We start from the raw sequence: 22,983 nt of genomic DNA, 5'->3' as shown, positions 1-22,983 counted from the left end.
GCAACCTTGTTTTCCTGTCTAGTCGAATATTAACAATTTTTTTCTGCATACTTCCAATGAGACAAAACTCTAGTCAGTCATGCAGTTAAATATCTCAGACACATATGAAGTTACAAAGTAGTTAAAGGCTCAGAAATGCTTACAAGTAGTGCAGCAATAATCTTATAATTTTGCGACATCAACAGGGATCTTAAGTGATAAGACCCAAGACGATAAATTGATGTACATCCCCTGTGATGATAAACAAAATTTTAAAATTTAGTTTTTTGACAAGGTGCAATATTACGTCCCTAAAATCAGTAGAGTAATAAAAAGATTTTGTAATTAACATACCCTGACTGTAGAAAAGCAGCGCAACTAACAAAAATGTTGGAGGTTTGTTAACCTTTTTATCACTTAAGCATTTTTACCCATAACAACTAAAAAATGTGCATGCAATGCTTTAATAAAAAATCTAAAATGCAATAAAATTTACATTTGTACTTACTTAATTTGTTTTTAATGCAAATTTACAATTATTTAATGATAAATTATATAATTTTGAAAGATTAGGGTGAAAAGTATTCATTTAAATTGTTAATGTTTATAAGAATTGCAATAATGATTTTATCTTGAAAGTAAATAACAAAGTAAAATTGAAATACAGTAAAATAGAAGAAGCATTATGAAATATTCAGTACAGATATTTTGAAGAGAGATAGAAAGAGAGAGTATAGAAATGAATAGATTTCTAACATTTAACAGGAGTCTATAACTTCAGGAAGGGAGGGAACATTGGACTGTAAATTGAACTGGTCCCTTTGGTTTAAACAAAGTTATTTCATTTCTAGGCTGAATAACTTTGGGGACTTTTATTTAATCTTGATTTTGTTGCACAAACTAGCAGTGTCAAAAATTTTCCATCAATAATTTTAATCTACAAAAGAGTTTTACAAACAATTGTAATTCCTCATTATTTAAAATTTTTGCTTATACTCAAATAGCAGTAATAGCCTTGATTTTTAGAAAGAAACAGAACATAAAATCAGAGTTATTTCTCACAGACTTAAACTTTTGTAAAATTCTTATCTGTAAAGGAACATAAATTAAGAATTTACAATATTTCTAATTCTTCCGGATTTTTTATTCTTAACAAGGAGTAATTATCCAAAGTTTTCAAAGGAAGCTATATTTGCGAAGTTATATTAAATCAATAATTGCTTAGAAAACAAAGTTTTGATCACCCCTTGGAAGTGATTTAAATAATATGAAGTAAGTCACAAATCTTTCTAGAAATATTCTTAATTTGCGAATGTAGAATAATTAAGTCAATAAGGAAAGACCCATTGAATTAGAATCAAAGTAAAAACAAGGATGACAACATCCATAAAAGCGAAGCACTGAAACAGTATGCCAAGCGGACATTAACACTTGTATACTAAATAATCAGAATATAAATGTAAAGAGACGAAGCAAAATTGTAAGTAAACTTTTTGAAAAACTGCTTGATATAGGATAATGTTTATGGACATACTTAAATTTTTAAGACTTGATTATAGAGTTGCTTCGCTTATAACATTATACTTTGTTGTCCCAGGAATCAATTTACCAAAAATCAAAAATGGGGAATTGTCGGACGGACAAGAAAATTGTATAGAAGCCAAGTATTTCAAATATAGATAAGAATTTTGCAAACAGAAAACTAATTGATCCAAAACTAATGAATGTTTCTTAAATATGTTTTTCACGGGAATATGAATTCTTAAAAACTTTTTTTAAGTCAGACAAAATTAACATTTAAAGAGACAGGTTATAAAAGAAGATAAACATTCCATTTTTTTCTTAAATTGTTAAGCATATAGGTGGATTACAACATAAACTGCCTAGAACTATTTCTATGTTAGCATCTACGTCGTAACTAGCATCTATGGGATTTGTATTCTTTGAGGAAATGGCAGGAAATAGCCTAAAGCCATCCCAAAAATAAAATGGCCTACAACCATCCTAGGACCTATATGAGGCTTCCATAAAAAGTGAGAACTTAATCGGTTCAGTTGTTATCAAAATCTTAAGCTACAATTAAGCAATTGTTTTTTAGACATATATGTCGTAATCTCTGTTAATGAGTGCGACTTAAATATGTTTTTAGAAGATCATTTATTTATTTAACAAAATTAGAACACTCAAAAATGACGAAATTTTAAAGTTATATTAATAAATATTATAGATGTCTAGATCTCCAAACCAATAGTAACACAAACAGTGTAGAAACAATCTAACAACATTATTGGAGAGAAAATGTACACTATTCAATACATTTTTTCTCTCACAAACTTCCTTTTTTGGACGGACCTTTATGACTGATTGACCATCTACGGTAATAATTCTACTTCCAAATTTCTTTATTTTAAAAAATGTTTTGCATATATTCTCTCGAAGTGACAATGTTTGTAAACGCCAAGATAATAAGAAGCATGGATTGATCGATTTTAATAACTTTATTTGATACTAGCATATGCTTATAGAATCTAGAGGCTATGTATTAGAAATTGTAGGGAAGGACAGAAAAATAGCCAAAAAACTAAAACCAAGGACAAATTCTAAATTTTAAAAAAATCTTAAATAATCTTTGGATCTATGTGAAACTTTCCCTAAAATGGAGAGCTCGATCGGTTCTTAAGTTTCTTAAGCTACAGACAAAAACCTAACTACTTTATATGTGTATTAGGATGATGATATTCTATTATCTATTGGCATTACCTGCTTTCAGGTTTGCCAGGCGGAGGATTTCTGGTGAGCGAGTCTTGGACATTTACCTCTGATGATATGGTCTTCTTATATCCAGACTGTAGGTAATTACAATGGATATATTATTATAAATTCACTGTTTTGAAATAGTCTGTTTCTTCATAATTATCTATTCGAAATATATTTCGATGGACATGGCCCCTCCTAGTCCTCAGTCTTGTACAGTTTATTTGGATGTTATTGTTGATGTATTATTACTTGGATCTTACGCCAGATTTTCATGTTCTCTAATAAAGTAAAATCCCCCTTCCACCCTCTTTATCCCATCCGCGCTCCTCCTACTGGGTAAACGAACTGACCAAATAATAAGTCAATGTTAGCAAGCTAAATTGACGACAATTTTTCCCATTTCATAAAATCGTATATTCTACTTTATCTTCTTTGGATCAAATCTAATAATTTTTTTACCATGTGCAAAAAAACTCTTTAATTTTTTTTCGATTTTTCTAAGTGGTTTTAATTTTTTAGGACGGCCCTGTACGGCAGTTTCTATAAGGGCCAGATGGTTTCCGGTCAACTGTGCCGCATTTTATCCGGCACCGGTCATTGCTCCTACTTTTGCGGAGTTTTCAAGCTAGCGGTTACACAACCAGATGGTGAGGTAAATACAATATTTTTTCAGTCGTTCTTCTGTCTTGACCATATCTTGTCATAACTATAGAAATTAAAAATTGTTTCTAAATTACTTTGCAAGAGTTATGGGAATGCTTTGACCTTTATAAAAGCAAATAATTAGTATTGGGGCTTTCTTGAGAAGGTCATGTTATCAAAGGGTTGGTTGTTTTCATTGGTTAATATAAAAATAATTGATATATACGAAAACCGATTTTAGATATTCTACCAAAATAGGAGATCTAGGCGATTTTCAAAGATAAATGTATAACAATGAGAAAATTATGAACAAGAATGCTATTTCTTTTTTGTTTAGGTATACAGTTATGACCCTTCCACAGCTACAAGAATCAGCAGCCAGCCATTTCTACCTGACCCATATGAGGTATGTAATATTAAACTTCTAGTCCTGGTACAGTAACTCCCCTCTTATCTGTATTATACCCACCTACAACAGCAAGGTTTTGGTAAAAACTCTGAGTACGTTAATGATCTTTAACGTTTTAGGTTAGAAGTAATTTTCACTTTCACCTCCGCATTGTCATTTTTTTTTGCAAAGAGTAGCAATTAGGATATGACATAAGTTCATGAATTATACTGGTACCCAAAGTTTAATAAACAATATATCATTCTATCACAGTTTTAAAAAGTTTAAACTAATAATTTCAATTAAAGGAGAGCTAATTTTCTCGTATTCCTTCGAATCCAGTGGATAGGAACCAGTTCTCATCTATACGAAAAAACTATGTCTAGCATCGTATTATATCCAGCTTTCTACGAATATAAAAATGTACAATCAAAAGATTAAAACCAGTTTTTTTAGCTGGTGCCTTCGGCACATCGGGGCTAAAAAATAGTGTAATCTTATAATTGTACATACTATATCCGCGGAAAGCCGTTTATAATACGATGCGAGAAATAACTATTATCATCATTAAAATTTATCGCAAATTGTATAATGCTAATCATAGTCACAAATAACACAAAAGCAAATTATTATTAGCGGTTTAATAGTGAGAGTGATTTTAGTTTTATAAGAATGTTAAAAACAAGGATTTTTATCTTTTCTGATATGAAACAGCCTTCGGTTGAAAAATATTTTTGTCTCGTATCTCCTAATATATTCTATAAATTAGTCACTTCATGAAAGACAAAAACAAGATATTCGGTAAAATCTGTTATTTTTCCAGCTATCCACTTTAGGTAACCCACTATATTTACCCAAAATAATGAGTTGCTATAACTTCCCCCTCGGTGCTCTTTTGCAAGTAAAGTTAAAGAGGGTGCATTGCGGCAGGGAACCAGTCCCGATTTTGTGTTGGGTTTTTAAAATCAGCTTATATCGTCGGAAATATAAACAGAGCCAAGTCACGACCAAAGAATAAAGCAATACAAACAATCTGCCATTAGGGGCAGGCAGGTAGTCATCTGGATTATACATCTATATTTATTTTACTGTGCCCAATAGAAGCATTAACAATAAGAGGGGTGTATTTATGGTCTTTTCTAGAAATAAAGGATTTTGCCAGATTTTCAGACATATTTTCGTGTTATTCTAATTTTTTGGGAAATGAAAAATTCATTTTGTAAAGCTTGTTTTTGAAATAGGATATCTTGCAATATCCCATCTAATTTGGTTCACCTTTTTGTAATTAAAACTAATTTACATATTAAGAGATATAAGTTTTCCGGAATTTTAATGTAGGGAGGAGATTTGAAATCTGCATCAAATTTTAAGGATTTTTTATAAAATTCGTTTTTTGTATGATTCTTTATCTAAAAGCGGAAATGCAAATTAAGTTAAGTAATTTTGGCATCCGTGATTGGTGGATTTAAAAAATCTGCGCTCTGATTGGATGTCGTACATCATTCAACCAATTAGAGCGCAGGTAGTTTAAAATCCACCTATCCTATTGGTCAAAATTAATTAACTTAAAATGTATTTCCGCTTTTAGATAAAGAATTATACAAAAAATGAATTTTATAAAAAATCCTTAAAATTTTATGCAGATTTCAAATCTCCTCCCTACATTAAAATTCCGGAAAACTTATATCTCTTATATATTACATATGCACTTGTCTGTTCAAATTCAATATATTTTAAATATTAAAAAAAAAATATTAAAGAACAGCTTTGTCTTTAATTAGCGTAAATTGAAAAAAAATATTATTCATTAAAAGGGGTAAAACATGATTTCCTTAGAAAATTCTCGTAAACAAATATTGGACAGATTTGGGTTAGATTTGATAATGTATAGCAGTAATTTGTTCATGAATGCAATATTAATATTCAATTTACTTACTTGTACCAAACCCATACAAGTTTTAGATAGCTTTGATAAAGCTCATTTGATTTATTAATGGTTTTTGGTAGCTTAAAATTGTTAAATGAAACATTAGATGAATGAAACACCAAATGATATTTTCCCAATGTTTCCTTAAAATGTCTTCCCTGCTGCAACGGAGGAATTGGTTTAAGTTAACACACATAAAACAAGGATGACAACATCCTTAAAAGCGAAGCACTGAAACGGTAAGACAAACGGACATTAACACTTGTATAGTGTCTGAACTGAATAATCAGAATATAAAAGTATAATAGTCGAAGCAAAATTGTAAGTAAATTTGTTGAAAAACTGCTTGATATAGGATAATGTTTATGGACATACTTACATTCTTAGGACTTGATTATAGAGTTGCTTTGCTTATAATGTTGTTCTTTGCTGTCCCAGGAATCAATATACCAAAAATCAGATCAAACGGATATTTAGATCACATAAAAATTTGTTGTTAAAAACGTAGAAAAATCAATATGTTTTAAATGGAAGTACGGACGTTTTGGTAATGCTTATAGAGTTGCTACGCTTTCTAAATCGTACCTAACTACTAGAGGAATCATCATGCAAAGTTCGATAGGACAATTCTAACATGCCTAAATTAACGAATAAAAGCTATCCGTTACGGACGGACGGACGGACGGACGGACCGACCCTAATTATAGAAAAGCTTCGCTTTTAAAAATTGTGGATGGCGAAACGGTCAAATGAGTTAAAGAGCAGATATTCCGTGTCATATTTTTTTTTTAAATCGTGAACCCTTTTTGCATAAAATTCGTAATAATCTTTTGTATTATGACTTATAGACCTACGGATCAAGTAAATTATATGCATTCCGTCTATCTTCAATAGCAGCTGAGAATTCAACGTTTCCTCCTAATTGATTCGGACATTTCAAATTAACAAAAAAAATAGTAAATTTATTCTGTGGTGATTCGAATTGAATAGAATATTGTTGTGGGGACAATACTCCCCTCGCTCAATTTCATGTGTTTATTTACTGTAAACTCTGGGACAGGGGATATCAAGTCTTTGATTAAACATCATGGTAATTGCCATAAAAGTGTATTGTCATGGGAAGAAGGTTTTCAATGCTTGACAGGCACTTTGAGGGAAACCAAAAAAAAATATTTTTTTAGGTGAAGTTAATTCAGTAGTTTATATCGACAATCTTTATTCTTTTAGAGTAAATAATGTTTTTTTTTAAATCATGTTTAACTTTGCAAAGAAGTTGTATCAACTTTTTTGCTTTTTATTTAAGATAGCTAGCCGGTCCTTTCAGTAAGTAGTAGATGTAAAATTTTTCATAGAATTCAGATATGCAATCGGTTTTTTTGTAGACCTCTTATTTTTTAAGTAATTTAAGTTTTTAAAAAAAAATAATTAAGTCGGTTTTAAGGTACTCAAACGCAACAAAATAAAGGAAGAAAATGGCCAGTATGAACAAAAATAGTAAGATCTTTAATTTGACACCTTACTTTTAAAATTCTGTTGAGTAATTATTGAAAAAATCTATTTTTTTAACCTCGGTTTAATAAAAACTTTAGACCTAAATATTTTCTCAAACAGACATAAAAAACATGGGTTCATATATACCTTTAGAATCAGAAAAATATTACGAATCTATTCTAAGCAAAATTGAAAAAGTTTTATAAAACTATAATAAAAAAAATAAGTTTATTTTAAGAATCATAATTTTCGGCTTTAAAGGGTTAGCTTGAACCAAACCTGAACCAAACCTAAACAAAAGACAATGCAATGTAGCAGATATTTTTTAAACACAAGAAACAATAATGTATTTTTAACTGCATTGTTTTGAAGTTTATAAACAGACTGATGCATATTTGTTCATAATTTTTCATTCTTTACATGTTCTTTAATATCACTATATTTATTGTAGTATCTATCTATAATACAAAGTAGAACGATGTCTGTCCGTCTGTCTGTCCGTCTGTCCGTCTGTCTGTCCGTCTGAAGCTTAAGATCTCAGTAACCACTGAACCGATTGGGCTTTACTCTTTAGGGAATATACCTACTGGTCCTGTGATGGTTTTAAGCTATTTTCTTGGGGGATGGGACACCCCCAACCCCCCCAAAAAATAAAAAAATAACCCCCCCTAAAAAAATAATTTTTTTTTACTTTTTCTTTTTAAATCTAAAATACCAAAAATTAGGTTGATCAAACCTCTTGGGGCAAAGCCCCTAGAGGCTAGGGGCGAAGCCGCTAGTTGTATATATTGTATGAACGTTCTCCTTTTTTTCTGGCAATTCTATAGGTTAATTTTATAGATTAAGCTTCCCGATTTGTCAATTTTTGCGATTTGTGATTGGCTAGTTTAGTAGTTACAATTCTTAAAATAACTTTTTTATTTTTTCTATTTTTTATTACAATTTTTTTAAACTTTTTCAATTTTGCTTACAATGGATTCATATTATTTTTCTCATTCTAATGGTATATATGAACCCATATTTTTTATGTCTGTATGAGAAAATATTTAGGTTTAATGTTTTGATTAAACCGAGGTTAAAAAATAGATTTTTTCAACAATTACTCAAAAGAATTTTAAAAGTAAGGTGTCAAATTAAAGATCTTACTATTTTTGTTTATACTGGCTATTTTCTTCTTTTATTTTGTTGCGTTTTAGTACCTTAAAACCGACTTAATTATTTTTTTTAAAAACTTAAATTACTTAAAAAATAAGAGGTCTACAAAAAAACCGATTGCATATCTGAATTCTATGAAAAATTTTACATCTAATACTTACTGAAAGGACCGGCTAGCTATCTTAAATAAAAAGCAAAAAAGTTGATACAACTTCTTTGACTATATTAATAATTAAGGAGGTCATGACTGGCGTATTATCGACAAAATATATTCTCTGAAATAGTAATTTATAACAAAAAAGACTAAAATTATTCAAAGACTTAAAATTAAAATAAACTACGCATGCCTATTTTCCGTGGCGAAAAAAGACAAATATTTTTTATTTTCTTTGCTATAGACCTTTTAATGTTTTGTTTTATTAGCTTGAAACAATTTTACAAAAATATAAAAATAGCGAAGAACACGTGTATATTTGTAGATTGCGACAAATTAAAATATTTTCAGATTTTTCCTTATTTTGACATCTGACTGTTTTTATTAACAGATACTCTATTACTAAGAATTGTTTGCTTTTTTCGTAGGCAAAATTGTTACATACTAAATTTAAATAAATTTAAAACTTTGTGGAAATACAGGAAAATTTATAAACCTTCCCTATCTATGAGACGCTACCCAGACAAGCACACATAAAAACAAACAGACAGGCATCATCTTATTTCAAAGTTTTACATTAAAAATGTTAAAAGTTTTTTATCGGTGTAATTATTTTTTGTTTTTAGGCTGAATTTGTTGAAGTGCGAGCAAGTACAATTCCCAAGGCGGGCGAGGGTCTCTTTGCTAAAGTTAATATTGATGTAAGTTTTATCTGAAGAATCACCACTTCTTTCACAACTGAGTTTGTCCGTAAGTCCGACTGGCAGACGTCATTTTAAATTTAGATACAACCTCTTATTTATTATTTTGTTTTGCTTTCCCTTAAAGTCCTTGTAGGGCACCCTCCCCCCCCCCCCACCACCCAACTTCTTCATTATTTAAAAATTGAAAACAAGGGGAAGGGATATAGTTCCTGCGGTACCTTTAGCCAGTACCCAATATAGCTTCTCCTTACCCGAGTCAAAGTAAATAATAAACAAACGAAAAACTACGAACCCCTTATTTTCAATTTGTTTTGCTCAACAAGGCACTTTGATGGAAAATACCAGGTGTTCAGGGAGACAAACCCCAAACTGTCCAGATTTGAGCAAGACGATTCCTGTGACGTCATATAAAAAGGGAAGAGGGGAAGAAAATCTCTTCCCTTTTCCCCCATCTCTTTTGAAGAGATTTTCTTCCCCCTTCCCTTTTTCTTTCCCGAAACGTATATGACGTAACTAGAATCGTCTTGCTCAAATCTGGACAGTTTGGGGTTTGTCGTTCAGGGATACGGGTGAAAACCTTCGGGGGATGATAGGCATCCCAAAACACCAGGAGAGTGCCAACACTATTCTACACCCATCTCATGCACGCAAATGTATCAAACTATATGTTATTATTCCCATGCAAGTATATGAATGGTGTATGACAATTCAAGCATTTAATCGCTTGCAATAAATACATCTTAAAAGTAGCATATCCAGTCTACATTTAATGCCAGTCTGTATTCATAAAGAAAGTAATTAGTATTAGATTGTTAAGGTTGATTAAAATATATAAAATTAAGTACTTTTGAAAAAAAAATTTACCACTTTTAATTTTACTGCTTTCAAACGTATCCCAATGTATAGTTTTAACTATAGAATTTATATTAGCTTATAGAATCTGCACTCAATGTAACTACAATCATCCTTGTTATAACTAATGATATTATTCTAGCCTTGATAAGCAATGCACAATAACATGTCCAATGGAAGGAATTATCAGGGCTCGGCAGCCGTGGGTCAGCCGCGACTAGGTCTCTAATTTTTTTACTTTTTTAAAAATCTAAATTTAAAAAAATTGGATTTGGGATAAAACTCCCCCTTCCTCAAGTGTCCCTAGAGAGTTCTAGGGATGAAGCCGCTAGTAGTACAAGTAGCATTAGTGTTATTTGATTTTTAAGTCTTTTACTTTAAGTGCGGTACAGTGATCAGTTTTTACAATGGGGTTCGAGTTCCCTGCATTGAAGATTCAAATGATTTAGCAGATGATAATTACAGGTAATTTAATTTTAGGTTTTGGTTAAAAGTAACGCAGCTATTCTAAAACAGAAGTATGTATGTCTGTTCAAACGTTATATTTGTATTTTTTATTGGAAGAAAATTATTGCTATTCATAGGGAGGAAGAGTAAATAGGATTGTAAATTATTGAAATACCCAAAGTTTTATACTCACGTTCTCTTATTTGTTGGCTTAAATCTTCTGGTAGGTTCGAACTAAAATTGTTCAAATTTACCTCAATTAAAAATATTCTAGAGAAAGGGTAATTTTAATTATTATCATTTGGGGCGTAAATAAATTGATCGCATATTGTCTTACTCCTTAAGATCTCTGACCTTTCCATTAACTGTATCTTTAAAAAACATGAAAGTTGTTTTAGATGTTTTACAACAGAAAAAAATTATTTTGTCAACAACTTTTCTTTAACACGGACATACAAGCTCATGAATGCAGGCTGTTATGCATATTAACAATTAATACATCAATTATTTCGCTGGCGGCAAAATAGAGGGAAAGATTTTCCTTTAAAGCGCACTTTTGACAGGTGGATTAATCAAATACAATTTTAGAATTGCTTTGGACGAAGATTTGGATTTGGATATACCCTCAGATATGACCTCAATTAAAGAATACAATGCCTCTCTTGGACATAAGGTAATATGATTTATAGAGTAGGTTTAGTTTTTTTATTGGAGGGCAGCATTTTGCTTGATGACTCATTTAATTGTAAGCTATGAAGATAAAAATCTATTCTAATCCTATTAACGGACATGAGGACATACTTAAATATGTTTTGAAGTGGCTGCGCAACAATAATGTAGTTTAACATAAAATCTTTCATTTTTAAAAAACCTTTTAAGTTTAACATTTCCTGAATTTATTCTCTTTGAAAAGAACAATAAAAATGTATGATTTTTTTTATAGATTTGTCACAGTTTTACCCCCAACACAGAATTTGAAACATTTTATCACCCGAGGTAAATGTATAAACTTTGTTTATTTGATGAATTAAGGTGACTTTGCTAACTATACGTATTTGGATGACCGTTGATTAAACAATGATGACAACATCTATAATTAGCCAAGTTCAAAATAAATCAAATTGATAACAAAGATAAAGTGAATTAGAAAGATACATAATAGATAATCATGAAACCTTCGAATATAAATATACATTGATACCATTTTAACAAGATCGACAGACTGGCGGACTAGCTAAGGTGTATTCTGGATGCTCTTTGATAAAGAATATCTTCACAAAAAAATCAGTAGTCTATCTTAATTAGCAACCAAAAAAAAAATACATTTCTCCAATTATAAACCAGGAATAAGGTATAACCAACAAGGGAATTAATTATTTAAGTCTATTTCACCATAGTTGCTATAAACCTGTTTTTTTAAAGATACAACTTTTAGCATAAAAACACTCAAACTATGGTGAAATAGCTTGCACCCTAACTTACTAAAAGCCTAGTGGTGAAATTCATGTTGTAACAATATTATGTTAGCAACCAACTTTTTTTAGTCTGAAGCTTAGTCATACTCAGTGTATTTACATAAAAAAAAATAAGCAATTTTGTTGTTATTTACTTTTTATTTTTATCTGTGATTAAATCACATTCCTTTAAATTAGGAAAAACCAATATATCACGATAAAACTAAGTTTTAACAAACATAAAGACATCACCTAGCGGAGAAATAATAAACTACATATATAAGAAAATGGGATCATGGAAAGAAATCGAATTTGCGGGTTTCATTGTGTTATCACAGTAGCTTTTCTCCTATTTTTAGCCTTTGCAGGAGACTCTAGCCCTTAGGGGCATATTTTCTAACACTGCGGGGCTATCATTAATATTTACTTAATCTAACCTAACCTAAATTAACCTCTCAAAAGCTACTTAAAAATACAATGAAACCCGCAACTTCGTTTTCTTTCCATGACCCAGAAAATCAAACTTGTAAACAAACATTTGGCTTTGTAGCTTATTAATATCTGCTGGATTAAAACAGGTTCTGAGCCATACTAAAAAATCATGTATTGTATCATATTACAGAAAGCTTTAATGAATAATGAAACAAAAAAACATAAAACCAATACCAGCTTAGTTAGCCCAATCCTTCGCCCCTAATTTTAATTATTTATATAATTTTTCTTTTTATTAGCATTGGAAAGCTGTCTAAAACACGCTGCGATAGTTAATGTATTGAAGATTTTAAATAATTAAATAGTATAAATAGTGTTCTATTAAGCAATGCATTTTTTTAGATTTAGACAGTCAAAGTAAGATTTTTAGGTTAGCTTGATTAATAAAGTAAACGGAAATAAGTTTTTCATATTTATTCAACAATAAATCCAAATCTTAAACATATATAACAAATAAAAAACGGTTATTCTTTTTACATTTAAACACTACAATCAATGATTGCAAAAGAATATTAACAAAGAACAGTGCAATAAATAAACAAGGATAACAACATCCATAAAAGCGAAGCTCTGAAATGGTAGGACAAACTTGTATACTTTATACTTGTAGTGTGTCAGAACTGAAAAATCAGAACATAAATTTTAAATGTTGAATCAAAATTTTATTTAACTTTGTTGTAAAACTGATTAAATACAGGATAATATTTTAGAACATACCAACGTTTTTAGGACTTGATTATAGAGATGCATAGACGTCCAAGGGGGTAATTACCCCCCCCCCCCAAAAAAAAAAAAACAATTTTGGGGGGGGGGGGGGGTAACTAAGCTCTGAAACAGTAGGACAAACTAACATTAGCACTTATGCATAGTTAAGTAAATTTGTTGCTAAACTGCTTAAATAGTGGAAACTGTTCAAGGATATACTTACATTTTTAAGACTTGATTATAGTGATGATTTGCTTTTAATATTGTGTCTTGTTGTAATGGGAATCAGTATTTCAAAAATCAGATGAATAGAATAATTATATCACATAAAAAATCTTTATTAAATATGTTTTAAATGAAATGTACGTACGGGCATTCTAGTTATGGAGTTGCTACGTTTTTTAAATAGTACCTAACTACTATTGGTATCACCATGCTAAGTTTGAAATTGAAAGGACAATTCTAACATGCATAAATCAATCAGTTACGGACAGACAGACTGAACCTAATTATACAAAAACTCTACTTAATAACATAACAAATTATCATAATAAAAGCTGTCTGTGTAGTTATTTTAATTTTTTTCAAAACTAGCGGCTACGTCCCTAGAGGACTCTAGGGGCACTTTAAGAGAGTCGAATCAGATAACCAAATTTATTATTTTAGATTTTAAAAAAAAGAAATCTTTAATTTAGTTAAAAAAGAATTTTTTTGATATTTAAAATTATTTTCAGTGGAGGGTAATTTTTTTCTAGAGGTGATTTCTCTTGGGAGGGTGGTGATACCCTCCCCCAAAATAGTTATAAACCTTCCCAGGACCTATGAGAAGCTACCCTGTTAAGGAGAGCCCAATCGGTTCAGCAGTTAGCGAGATCCATTGGTACACACAAACAGACATACAAATGAACATCCTGTTACTTTATTATACGGCAATCCAAAACTTAGAACCTATACATAAATGACTCATACAATAATTTTAGCTCCTCGATAAAAATCCAAAAAGTAATTTCTTTTTTTAAAGTTATGAAAAATAGTTGCATAAAAAATGAATTAACAATAAGTACCAAAATGCCCATAAAAATTCATTAATGGAACTACTACTTTTACTATCATTTTAAATATTAACAATTTTTTTTCAAAATCAAAAAATGAGGAATAGGATATTTCTCAAAAACATTCTTTTGAGATAGGTGCCATGGTTTTCTTCAATGGTTTTATTTGCTTCTTTTCTGTTGAGTACACACCAGTTTACCAAGAGTTAACTGTCTAAAAATAAAGAGAATTGTTATCAAAATTAAGACGTATTTCAAATGTACCATTCACTTATTTATCATGTTCATTCATTTCCCCTAATGGAGAATTTAAAATACTTATTTTTAAAGCGAAGCTTTTCTATAATTAGGGTCGGTCCGACCGTCAGTCAGTCCGTTAGTGCGTAAGGGTTAGCTCTTTTCGTTAATTTAGGCATGTTAAAATTGTCCTATCGATTTCAAACTTTGCATGGCATGGTGATTCCTGTAGTAGTTAGGTAGAATTAAGAAAGTGTACGTCCATTTTAAACATGTTGACCTTAAACTTTTAAAACACATTTAAGTACACTGTTATAAGCTTGGCATCTCCAATGAAGTCTTAAAAATGTAGGTATGTCCTTAAACATTTCCTGTTTTAGCACAGTTTTTCAACAAATTTACTTAAAATTTTGTTTCGAATTTTATACATTTAAATTCTGACACTCTACAAATGTTAATGTTTGTTTATCTACTGTTTTAGAGCTTCGCTTTTATGGATGTTGTCCTCCTTGTTTTAATGAAATTATACATTTTATTTGTAATTTTTAAAGGTAATGGTTTCTAAAAATAAGTTCAGTCCGTCCGTATGTCTGTCCGTATCATAGTGAATATTAACCTGAAATGAACTTTTCCTCCACTCTTTTAAATGTTCAGTGAGATAAACCAGTGCAGTTTATTTTTTTTGTACTTAACTAGGTACTTTGAGGGAAGACGCCTGCTTATTGAATTTCTTAATTGACAAAAATTATTACTAACCAAGGATGAAAACATCCATAAAATTGCATAAATACAGGATACTGTGAAAGGACATTTAATTTTAAAATTTAATTATAGAGATGCTATGCTTACATTATTGGACCTTGTTGTCCTAGAAATCTTCCAAAAAAAGTATACATTAATAAAGTTTTTTGTCTGAAGCTTAAGATCTTGGAAACTGGTAGTATGAATTAGTTATAATTTCTAGGTTAGCTTTATAAATTTCAGTTGGTGGTTTTAAGGAATATTTTCCTGACCCTTTTCCCCCTCCCCTAGATTCTAGGGGTGAGGTAACTTGTCTATAATACAAAGTAGATCGATGTTTGTCTGTCTTAGTAACCGCTGAACCGATTTGGTTCTATTCTTCAGGGAACAAACCTGGTTGAGGGAACGTCGAACGCACCTTGGGGCGAAGCCCCTAGAGGCTAAAGACGAAGCTGCTAGTTTAACATAAAGTACAAAAATCAGCAAGTTTTAAATGAACGTACACTTTCTGGTAACGAACATAGAGTTGCCACGCTTCCTTATTCGTTATAGGTATCTCACTGCAAAGCTTTCTAAAATGTATAATTTACTGAAAAGAGCTATATATTCGTTACGGACGGAAAGAATGGGACCTATCTTAATTATATAAAAGATTTGCTTTTTTGCATTTATAAACTGAAAATTTTATGTTTAACATGTTAAAAATAATGATTTTCACTTTATTTTCTATAAATATCTTACACGCAATAAATCTATGTACTGAAAAACAGCTGACAATCAGATGTATCATTTCTCCCCTTTCCAAATAATAATAATAATCAGGGCTCGGCAGCCGCTCGTCCGCCGTGTGTATGCCGTAGTGAAATAGTTTAATAAGACTTCAAAACTTAGCTGTTTATCTAAACATACAATCAATCTTTTCGGAATTTTTTCACATAAGATTAATTAAATTTTTGACGAATACAAGGCTGCCGAGCCTCTATATTAATTATACACAGTACATTTATATGTACTTTAATAACCTTCGGTTTTTTCACTAAATAAATTTTAAAATGTGTTTTTATGTAGAAATGCACTAAATGTTTTTTGTGAAGCATTCAGTGGCGTGCGAACCGAAGGGGGCATTTGGGGCAATCGCCCCCCCCTAGCGACCAAAACGCCCCCCCCCTGCCCCCCCCTAGCCACCGCCCCCCCTGCCCCCCCCCCTAAATGTTGAAAAATGCCCCATTTTGCCCCCCCCTGTTCAACAAAAATGCCCCTTTTTGCCCCCTACCCTACAAAAAGCAAAACTATCCCAGTTTCCAAAAAAAAAGATCAAGAAATACTCAACAAAAAAAAATTTGGCGCTTCGCGCCAAACAGACAGTTACTATTCATCTAACCTTGCCAAATTTTTTAATTAGTGTAGAAATTAGGTTATAATCTTTTTACACTGAACATTAAGGTAATAGGAAGTATTTTATTTTGTATAATATGAACTTTTTACCAAAGAAATTTTGTACATCCCCAATGATGATACACAAAATTACCCATTATATAGATTACAATTAGTGGATGAAATGTATGGAAACTCGACTTAATTAACCAACCAATCAAAATTCCATTAAAGTCCCCAAAGTTGTTGAGCCAACGAATAAGAAAATTTTATATGAAGTATTGGGGACTAGTGTAATAAATAGCCCAAAAACCCCTCCCTCCCTGCATATTTGAAGAAAAAAATTTGTGCTTCGCGCACTTCCAAATGGTTTCTGCTTTTTATCACATTGTATATTATGTTTTTATTTCTATAAAAACATTTGTGAACAACAAAAATTTAATCAAAAAGTTATTTTATATAAAAAACAAACAGCGTTGATATTTATCTAAGCCCTTTTCTCAACACTGTATGTCTGTCTAAATGAATAACTATATATGATGTCATATTATTTTCAGGATAAGTTTATCATTTGTTTGTGTACATACCCTTACAAAAAGACATGTTTTTTTATGGCAATTTTCATTAAAAACCCTTAAAACTAACTACACTCTATATTCCTAACTTGATAAAATACGCCACTCTTGTTGTCTTTAATTGATTTTAGTTCAAAGGGGGAGTAAATATTTTTAGGTGTGCTTCACGCACCGCCCTTATAAATCCTTGGAAACACCACTTAATGAAAAATTTACAGAGTTTTAAAGTGCCATTTAAAGAGGGTAGGATATGTTGATAAAACGTTTTGGCTTCTCTTTAATTCACTATGGCTGTCAGTACATAATGATAAGGGGGAAATGTGATTTTTTGAACTGCAATTAAAGATAGAAGGCTAAAACTTAATGTTAACATTCCCATCATTATGGAGTATTATTAACTATTAAAAATTCATGGATGTTGGACTGCTTTTCAGGACGTTTTTGCCTATTTTTGTATCTTTTAAATTTTGGGTATAGTCCCTTTGGTGACATTGCCTCTTAAGGTTCATTTCGTCGTATTTTCACAGTAGCTTTCCCCTATTTATTGCTCCTGCGGGGCCAATTGGCTAACCCTGCGGGGAAATCACCTGACCTAACTTAACCTAGAATAACCTATTAAAAGCTACTATGAAAATATGACGAAATGCCCCTTAAGAGGCGTTGCCACAAAAGAGACTATACCACAAAGTTTTCCATGTTTCTAAGAGATTTTTATATCTGTAGATGAAAGAACAAGTATTTTTTTTATTTTTTACATAGTTCTTTATATCTTTGGTTTTTATGGTACGATAAATTTTTTTGTGGATTATAAGATTAAAAAAAAAAAAAAATTTCTCGCTGTTTCGAGCATCCAGTATGTAATTTACTTTGACTGTCATCACACAACATACAGGAAAAAGGATTGGTGACTTTTTCTACCTAAAATATATTTTTTTCAACAGATGCTCTTTAAATCTACTTGTCTGTATTCTTATTAATGATTTTTTGTGCTTTGCTGCTTAAAGATGTTGTCATCCTTGTTGTCATACAATAAAGAAATATTTAAAATCAGTTTTACATATTAGGTTAAATTTTGGTAAATTATTTCCAAAATGAGTGTTTTTATCTCCCCCCCCCCCAAATTTTTTTTAACGGGATTATTCATCTTTCCTGCTGAGATTTTATAACATCTCCTTCCACCTATAAAAAATGTTTTGTGGTGGGGGGGGGGGGGTAAGGTTAAATAATCTTCTGTATTTTTTTTTTCGAAGATGCTTTCTAGCTCCCTTCCCTTCGGTCATTGCAGAGTGGGGAGAAGGGATGGAGGAGAAGAGATGGGGGGTAAGAGATGGGGGATATAAATGGGAAATAGGGATGGGGGAAGGGATGGGGAAAAAGGGATAAGGACTAGAAGGCCCATAATCCCACCCCTTAAAACGCCCTTATTTAAAATTAGTATATATATAATCAAAATGCCCCCCCCTAAAGCAAAGTGCCCCCCCCGGGGCACTTTGATTTAGGGGGGGGCAAAATTTTACAAAATGTTCAAAATGCCCCCCCCTAGACAAAGTGCTTCGCACGCCACTCAAGCATTTACTTATTAATTTGTTGTGAGTATATGATATTATTTGAAAAAAACACTTTTTGTTTTTTTAGCTGCCATTTTGTTGTCTGCTTCCATTGGTATATCTTTGTTTACAAACAAAGCGCGACAAATATAAAATGCCGCAATTCTGATAATTTTGTCTATGGTGAAATACAAAATTTGCCCCCCAACGACAGCTGAAAACGGCAAATTAATAAAGGTTGCGTTATTTTGCCCCCCAAATGGATTTTCGAATTTATTTCCTTGTTGGTTATACCTTATTCCTGATTACAAACGAACGGTAGACAAATTTAATTGTAGATTAGCTTCGCTTAAAAAAAATATTAATTTTAAAGTTTAACTCAAATAGCGTACTTTTTGCTTTAAAGTTATTTTGTAGTAAAGAATAAATTTAATAAATTCGTCAAATCTAATAAATAAATTAAGAACACTTTGACTTTTACAAAGTATTTGACAACATAGATTAACAGAAAATATAATAAGGGATAAGAATATTGACAATAGATTAATATACATCCCCAATGATAACAAAACTGCACTTACTTGAGATTAAGATTATTAGTTAAAATCTTTAGACACTACTAGTTTTTGTACCATCCAATAAAATTGACTAAAATTATCCAAAGATTTTGAGCAAACGAAAATGAAAGCGTGGGTCTTAATCTAATGGTAACTGTGATACAAATACATATAGGAAATCAAAGCGCAAATAGAATTTTAAGTAAATACTTTAGCATTAAGTTATATATTCAATTGATTGTTTTTTTTTCATAAAAATTTTAGATTTGGAATAATCAAATGTTTGATCTCAGTAAAAGAAATTGAAGAAGGGGAAGAAATTTTTGTAAATTATCAGTAAGTTTTTTTTAGAAAATAAGCTACTCTTCAAGAAGGTTGTGTTATTCTGTAGGCTGTCTTGATGTCTAGTCTTTTCATATTGATATAATATCGCCCATTGGAAAATACTCTCTCCCCCAATTTTTTAATTTTTCTTTTAAGGACTAAATTTAAAGATGAGAGTTCCTCAAGTGTCCCTAGAAGCGAAGCTGCTAGTAAATAGATATTTTGCTAGAGTCATAGCTTTTCTCTTTGTTAAAAAGATAAAAATTAAAATTATTCATCCGTAATTTATCTTTAGTCAAGGTCGACCCTAATCTTTTGGCAATTAACTAGCGCTATTTAAGTAATCCCTTTCAATTATGAATGCAAAGTTTCAAATCAGTAGGACAATTAGATCATTCTATTTTCAGGTATAGCCTGAGTTGTTCACCTGATTGGTACAAAGTTTCCTGGGCAAAACATCAAAAGGTAAAGTCAATGGATAAACAATAAACAATTGGTAGATTTTTTGCAGATGAATTTTAACGTTTCCCCTCAAAGTCCCCATATAAGATCGAAAGATTTTTGGGTATAGTCCTTTCCACGACATCCCTCCATAAGGAGCGATTCTTCGTATTTTTCACAGTAGCTTTTCTCCTATTTCTAGCCCCTGCGGGTGGCTCTAACCCTGCGGTGCCAATTACCTAACCCTGTGGGGCAATCACCTAACACAATATAACCTAACCTAACCTAAAATAACCTATAAAAAGCCATTTTAAAAATACGACTAATCGCTCCTTATGGAGGGATGTCGTGGAAAGGACTATACCCAGATTTTTTATGTCAAGCCCCTAAATGATGCCCTAACCCTGCGGGATCTATGCCTGCGGTAACTTAACCCTACTCGAATTTTAAAACTAAAACTAAAATTTGAAGTTTACGTAAGACTTTTTTTTATGTTCTGGCAACAGCTAACTTTTCTTTTAGAATCTATTTCTTTAAGACAAATTTACTAATGAAATTTAAATTCAGACAACTAAAAACAAACAGAGTTATAACAAGGACGATAAAATCCTAACAAATAAATGAGCAAAATTGTATTTAATATTAAAAATATTTGACAGCTTTTCTTAATAAACCTAGCTAACTCAGTCCCAGCTCCCTTATTTTGAAATCAATTAAGATAAAATGGAAAGGGTAGTTTTAGTATTAATGTTTTACCATAGATAAGGTTTATAGATTACCCTTGTAGAGTTAGGGAAACACAGGATTGATTCTATTGGGATAGAGCCCCTGCAGGCTGGGCAGGAAAAAGTTGTGGTCGCTAGGCACTTTGAGAGAAAACACTTATCATTTGGTAAATAGTTTTACAGCTATTGAAACATCAGTATTAAGGGAATCTAAGCCATTAAAAACATGTTGTTATTGTTCAAACAAACTTTTTAGACAGAAAGAGAAATCATGAATGGGATATCTAACTTTTTATTTAATTATTTTATTTGTTAAATTCTGGAAAAAAAAACAAGTAAGAAATATTAAAAGTATAACTATTAATAAAATTATAATTATATTAATCTACACTAAGTCTATAATAGATCCAATTATTCTAAAGAATTAATTGTTAGACATAACAAGGATGACAACATCCATAAAAGCGAAGCACTGAAACGGTAGGACAAACGGACATTAACACTTGTATAGTGTTAGAACTTAATTATCATAATATAAATTTAAAATCAAAGCAAAATTGTAAGTAAATTTGTTGAAAAACTGCTTGATACAGGATAGTTTTTATGAACATACTTACATTTTTAGGACTTGATTATAGAGTTGCTTCGCTTATTGCATTATACTTTGTTGTCCCAGGAATCAATACACCAAAAATCAGATTAATCCGATGATTAGATCACATAAAAATTTGTTGTTAAATAAATAAAAAAAATAACATGTATAAAATGTACGTACGGACATTTTGGTGATGATTATTGAGTTGCTACGCTTTCTAAATTGTACCTAACTACTAAAGGAATCACCATGCAAAATTTGAAATCGATTGGACAATTCTAACATGCCTAAATTAACGGAAAAGGTATCCGTTACGGACGTACGGACCGACCCTTATTATAGAAGAGCTTCGCTTTTTAAAAAAATCTTTGCTTTTAAAAAGTATTCGTCTATTGGCCTTGTCAATACCATAGCTTAATAATCTTATTTATTTTTGGAACAGCTTGAATAAAGTAACAAGATGTCTTTTGTCTATATGTCTCTGTGCCTGTACCATAATATCTTAATAACTGCTTGAACGATATGTTTCTTCTTTACAGTAAAGCCTTCTAAAGGCGCAGGAAAGGTTAGGGGAGAGTACCACCAACCTCCTGGGAGAAATAACCCAAAAAATCTGTCCTTAAATTTTTTTAATTTAGAAAATATAGATAAATATAAATATAGATGTTTAATTGACACAACTTCCTGCTTTATTTTGCATTGAGGATAAAATCTAATTGTAATTGCTGCCAAATTTATTAACCTATGTACACATCCCTGCTAATTTATCAGCGTTGCTTCTACACCAGGGATACTTCTACACACTTAATGCTAAATTAATATTGTTGTGTGCAGTTGGTCCGTCGTTTGCCTGACTGGAAGCTAACCTTACTTCTTACAGATGCATTTTCAGCTACAGGTATCAACACTTAATATCAGGGATAAGGGGATAAGTAAAAAGACACATTTTAGCCCCCTCCAAATTGTATCTTTTGATTTGAGCAAAGTCTTTTAAAAACAAGTTAGCTTTAAAGTGATCAATTGAACGGTTACAAAACGGTATAGTGTTATTTTGTTTTGTTATTATAATTTTTACTGACATTTACTGTTTTTATGGAGCAATAACATGTTTTTAATTATTTTTTTAGCTCATTTAAAAGGTCTAATATATTAAGAATCTAATCAAAAAAATACATTAGCAAATCTAGATAAACATAGCATTTTATAAAGTTGTTAAAAATCTAACTTTTTATTAATAAACTTTTATAAGATTAAATTTTTTTGTCAATTTACTTATCCTTCTATCCCTGAATGTATTCCAATTTTAATTTTCTATTTATTTTAGTCGAACCGTAGTTTAGCCGTTTGGAAGTAGGTAAAGGTAACAATAGCTGCGCTACTTGCAATTAATATATACTTTATATTTAAATTGCAGTGAAATGATTATGAAAAACATTTTGTAAAACTTTCATAAAGGGGAAGCTTTCGCAAAATTCCGTAAAGTTCTGAGTAAGATTCCAGTCAAATGCGCTTATTAGGTCAAACTGTTTTTAAACATGCGTTTGATTATACTATGCTTTTGGTCAACATTAAGAACAGTTTCTTAATAGGCGCATGTGACTAGAAGCTTGCTCACAATTTTACAAAGCTACTATTCCTTATAAGGATGCCTTCTCTAAAGGTGGTTTA

General features: G+C 31.0%; 1 protein-coding gene across 4 annotated transcripts in view; it reads left to right on the top strand.

The window, feature by feature from the left end:
• LOC145325081 (histone-lysine N-methyltransferase SETD7-like) overlaps positions 1–22,983 on the top strand; it is a 51,878-nt gene that overhangs the window by 25,709 nt on the left and 3,186 nt on the right. For 2 of the 4 annotated variants that reach the window (XM_080167916.1, XM_080167917.1), the window contains 10 exons: positions 2,750–2,831; positions 3,256–3,388; positions 3,716–3,784; positions 9,120–9,194; positions 10,432–10,514; positions 11,085–11,169; positions 11,440–11,492; positions 19,495–19,566; positions 19,962–20,019; positions 22,150–22,213. In XM_080167916.1, coding sequence (XP_080024042.1) covers positions 2,750–2,831; positions 3,256–3,388; positions 3,716–3,784; positions 9,120–9,194; positions 10,432–10,514; positions 11,085–11,169; positions 11,440–11,492; positions 19,495–19,566; positions 19,962–20,019; positions 22,150–22,213 — 774 coding nt within the window. Of the gene's footprint in view, positions 1–2,749; positions 2,832–3,255; positions 3,389–3,715; positions 3,785–9,119; positions 9,195–10,431; positions 10,515–11,084; positions 11,170–11,439; positions 11,493–19,494; positions 19,567–19,961; positions 20,020–22,149; positions 22,214–22,639; positions 22,676–22,983 lie in introns of all 4 variants that reach the window. The other 2 variants (XM_080167918.1, XM_080167919.1) reach the window with 2 other exon arrangements.

This window comes from Acartia tonsa, chromosome 7, assembly GCF_053477335.1.
Source record: "Acartia tonsa isolate MP-2025a chromosome 7, ASM5347733v1, whole genome shotgun sequence".
Lineage (NCBI taxonomy): Eukaryota > Metazoa > Arthropoda > Copepoda > Calanoida > Acartiidae > Acartia > Acartia tonsa.
The sequence above is the reverse complement of the archived record's forward strand: the minus strand, read 5'-3'. Positions and strand labels throughout refer to the sequence as shown.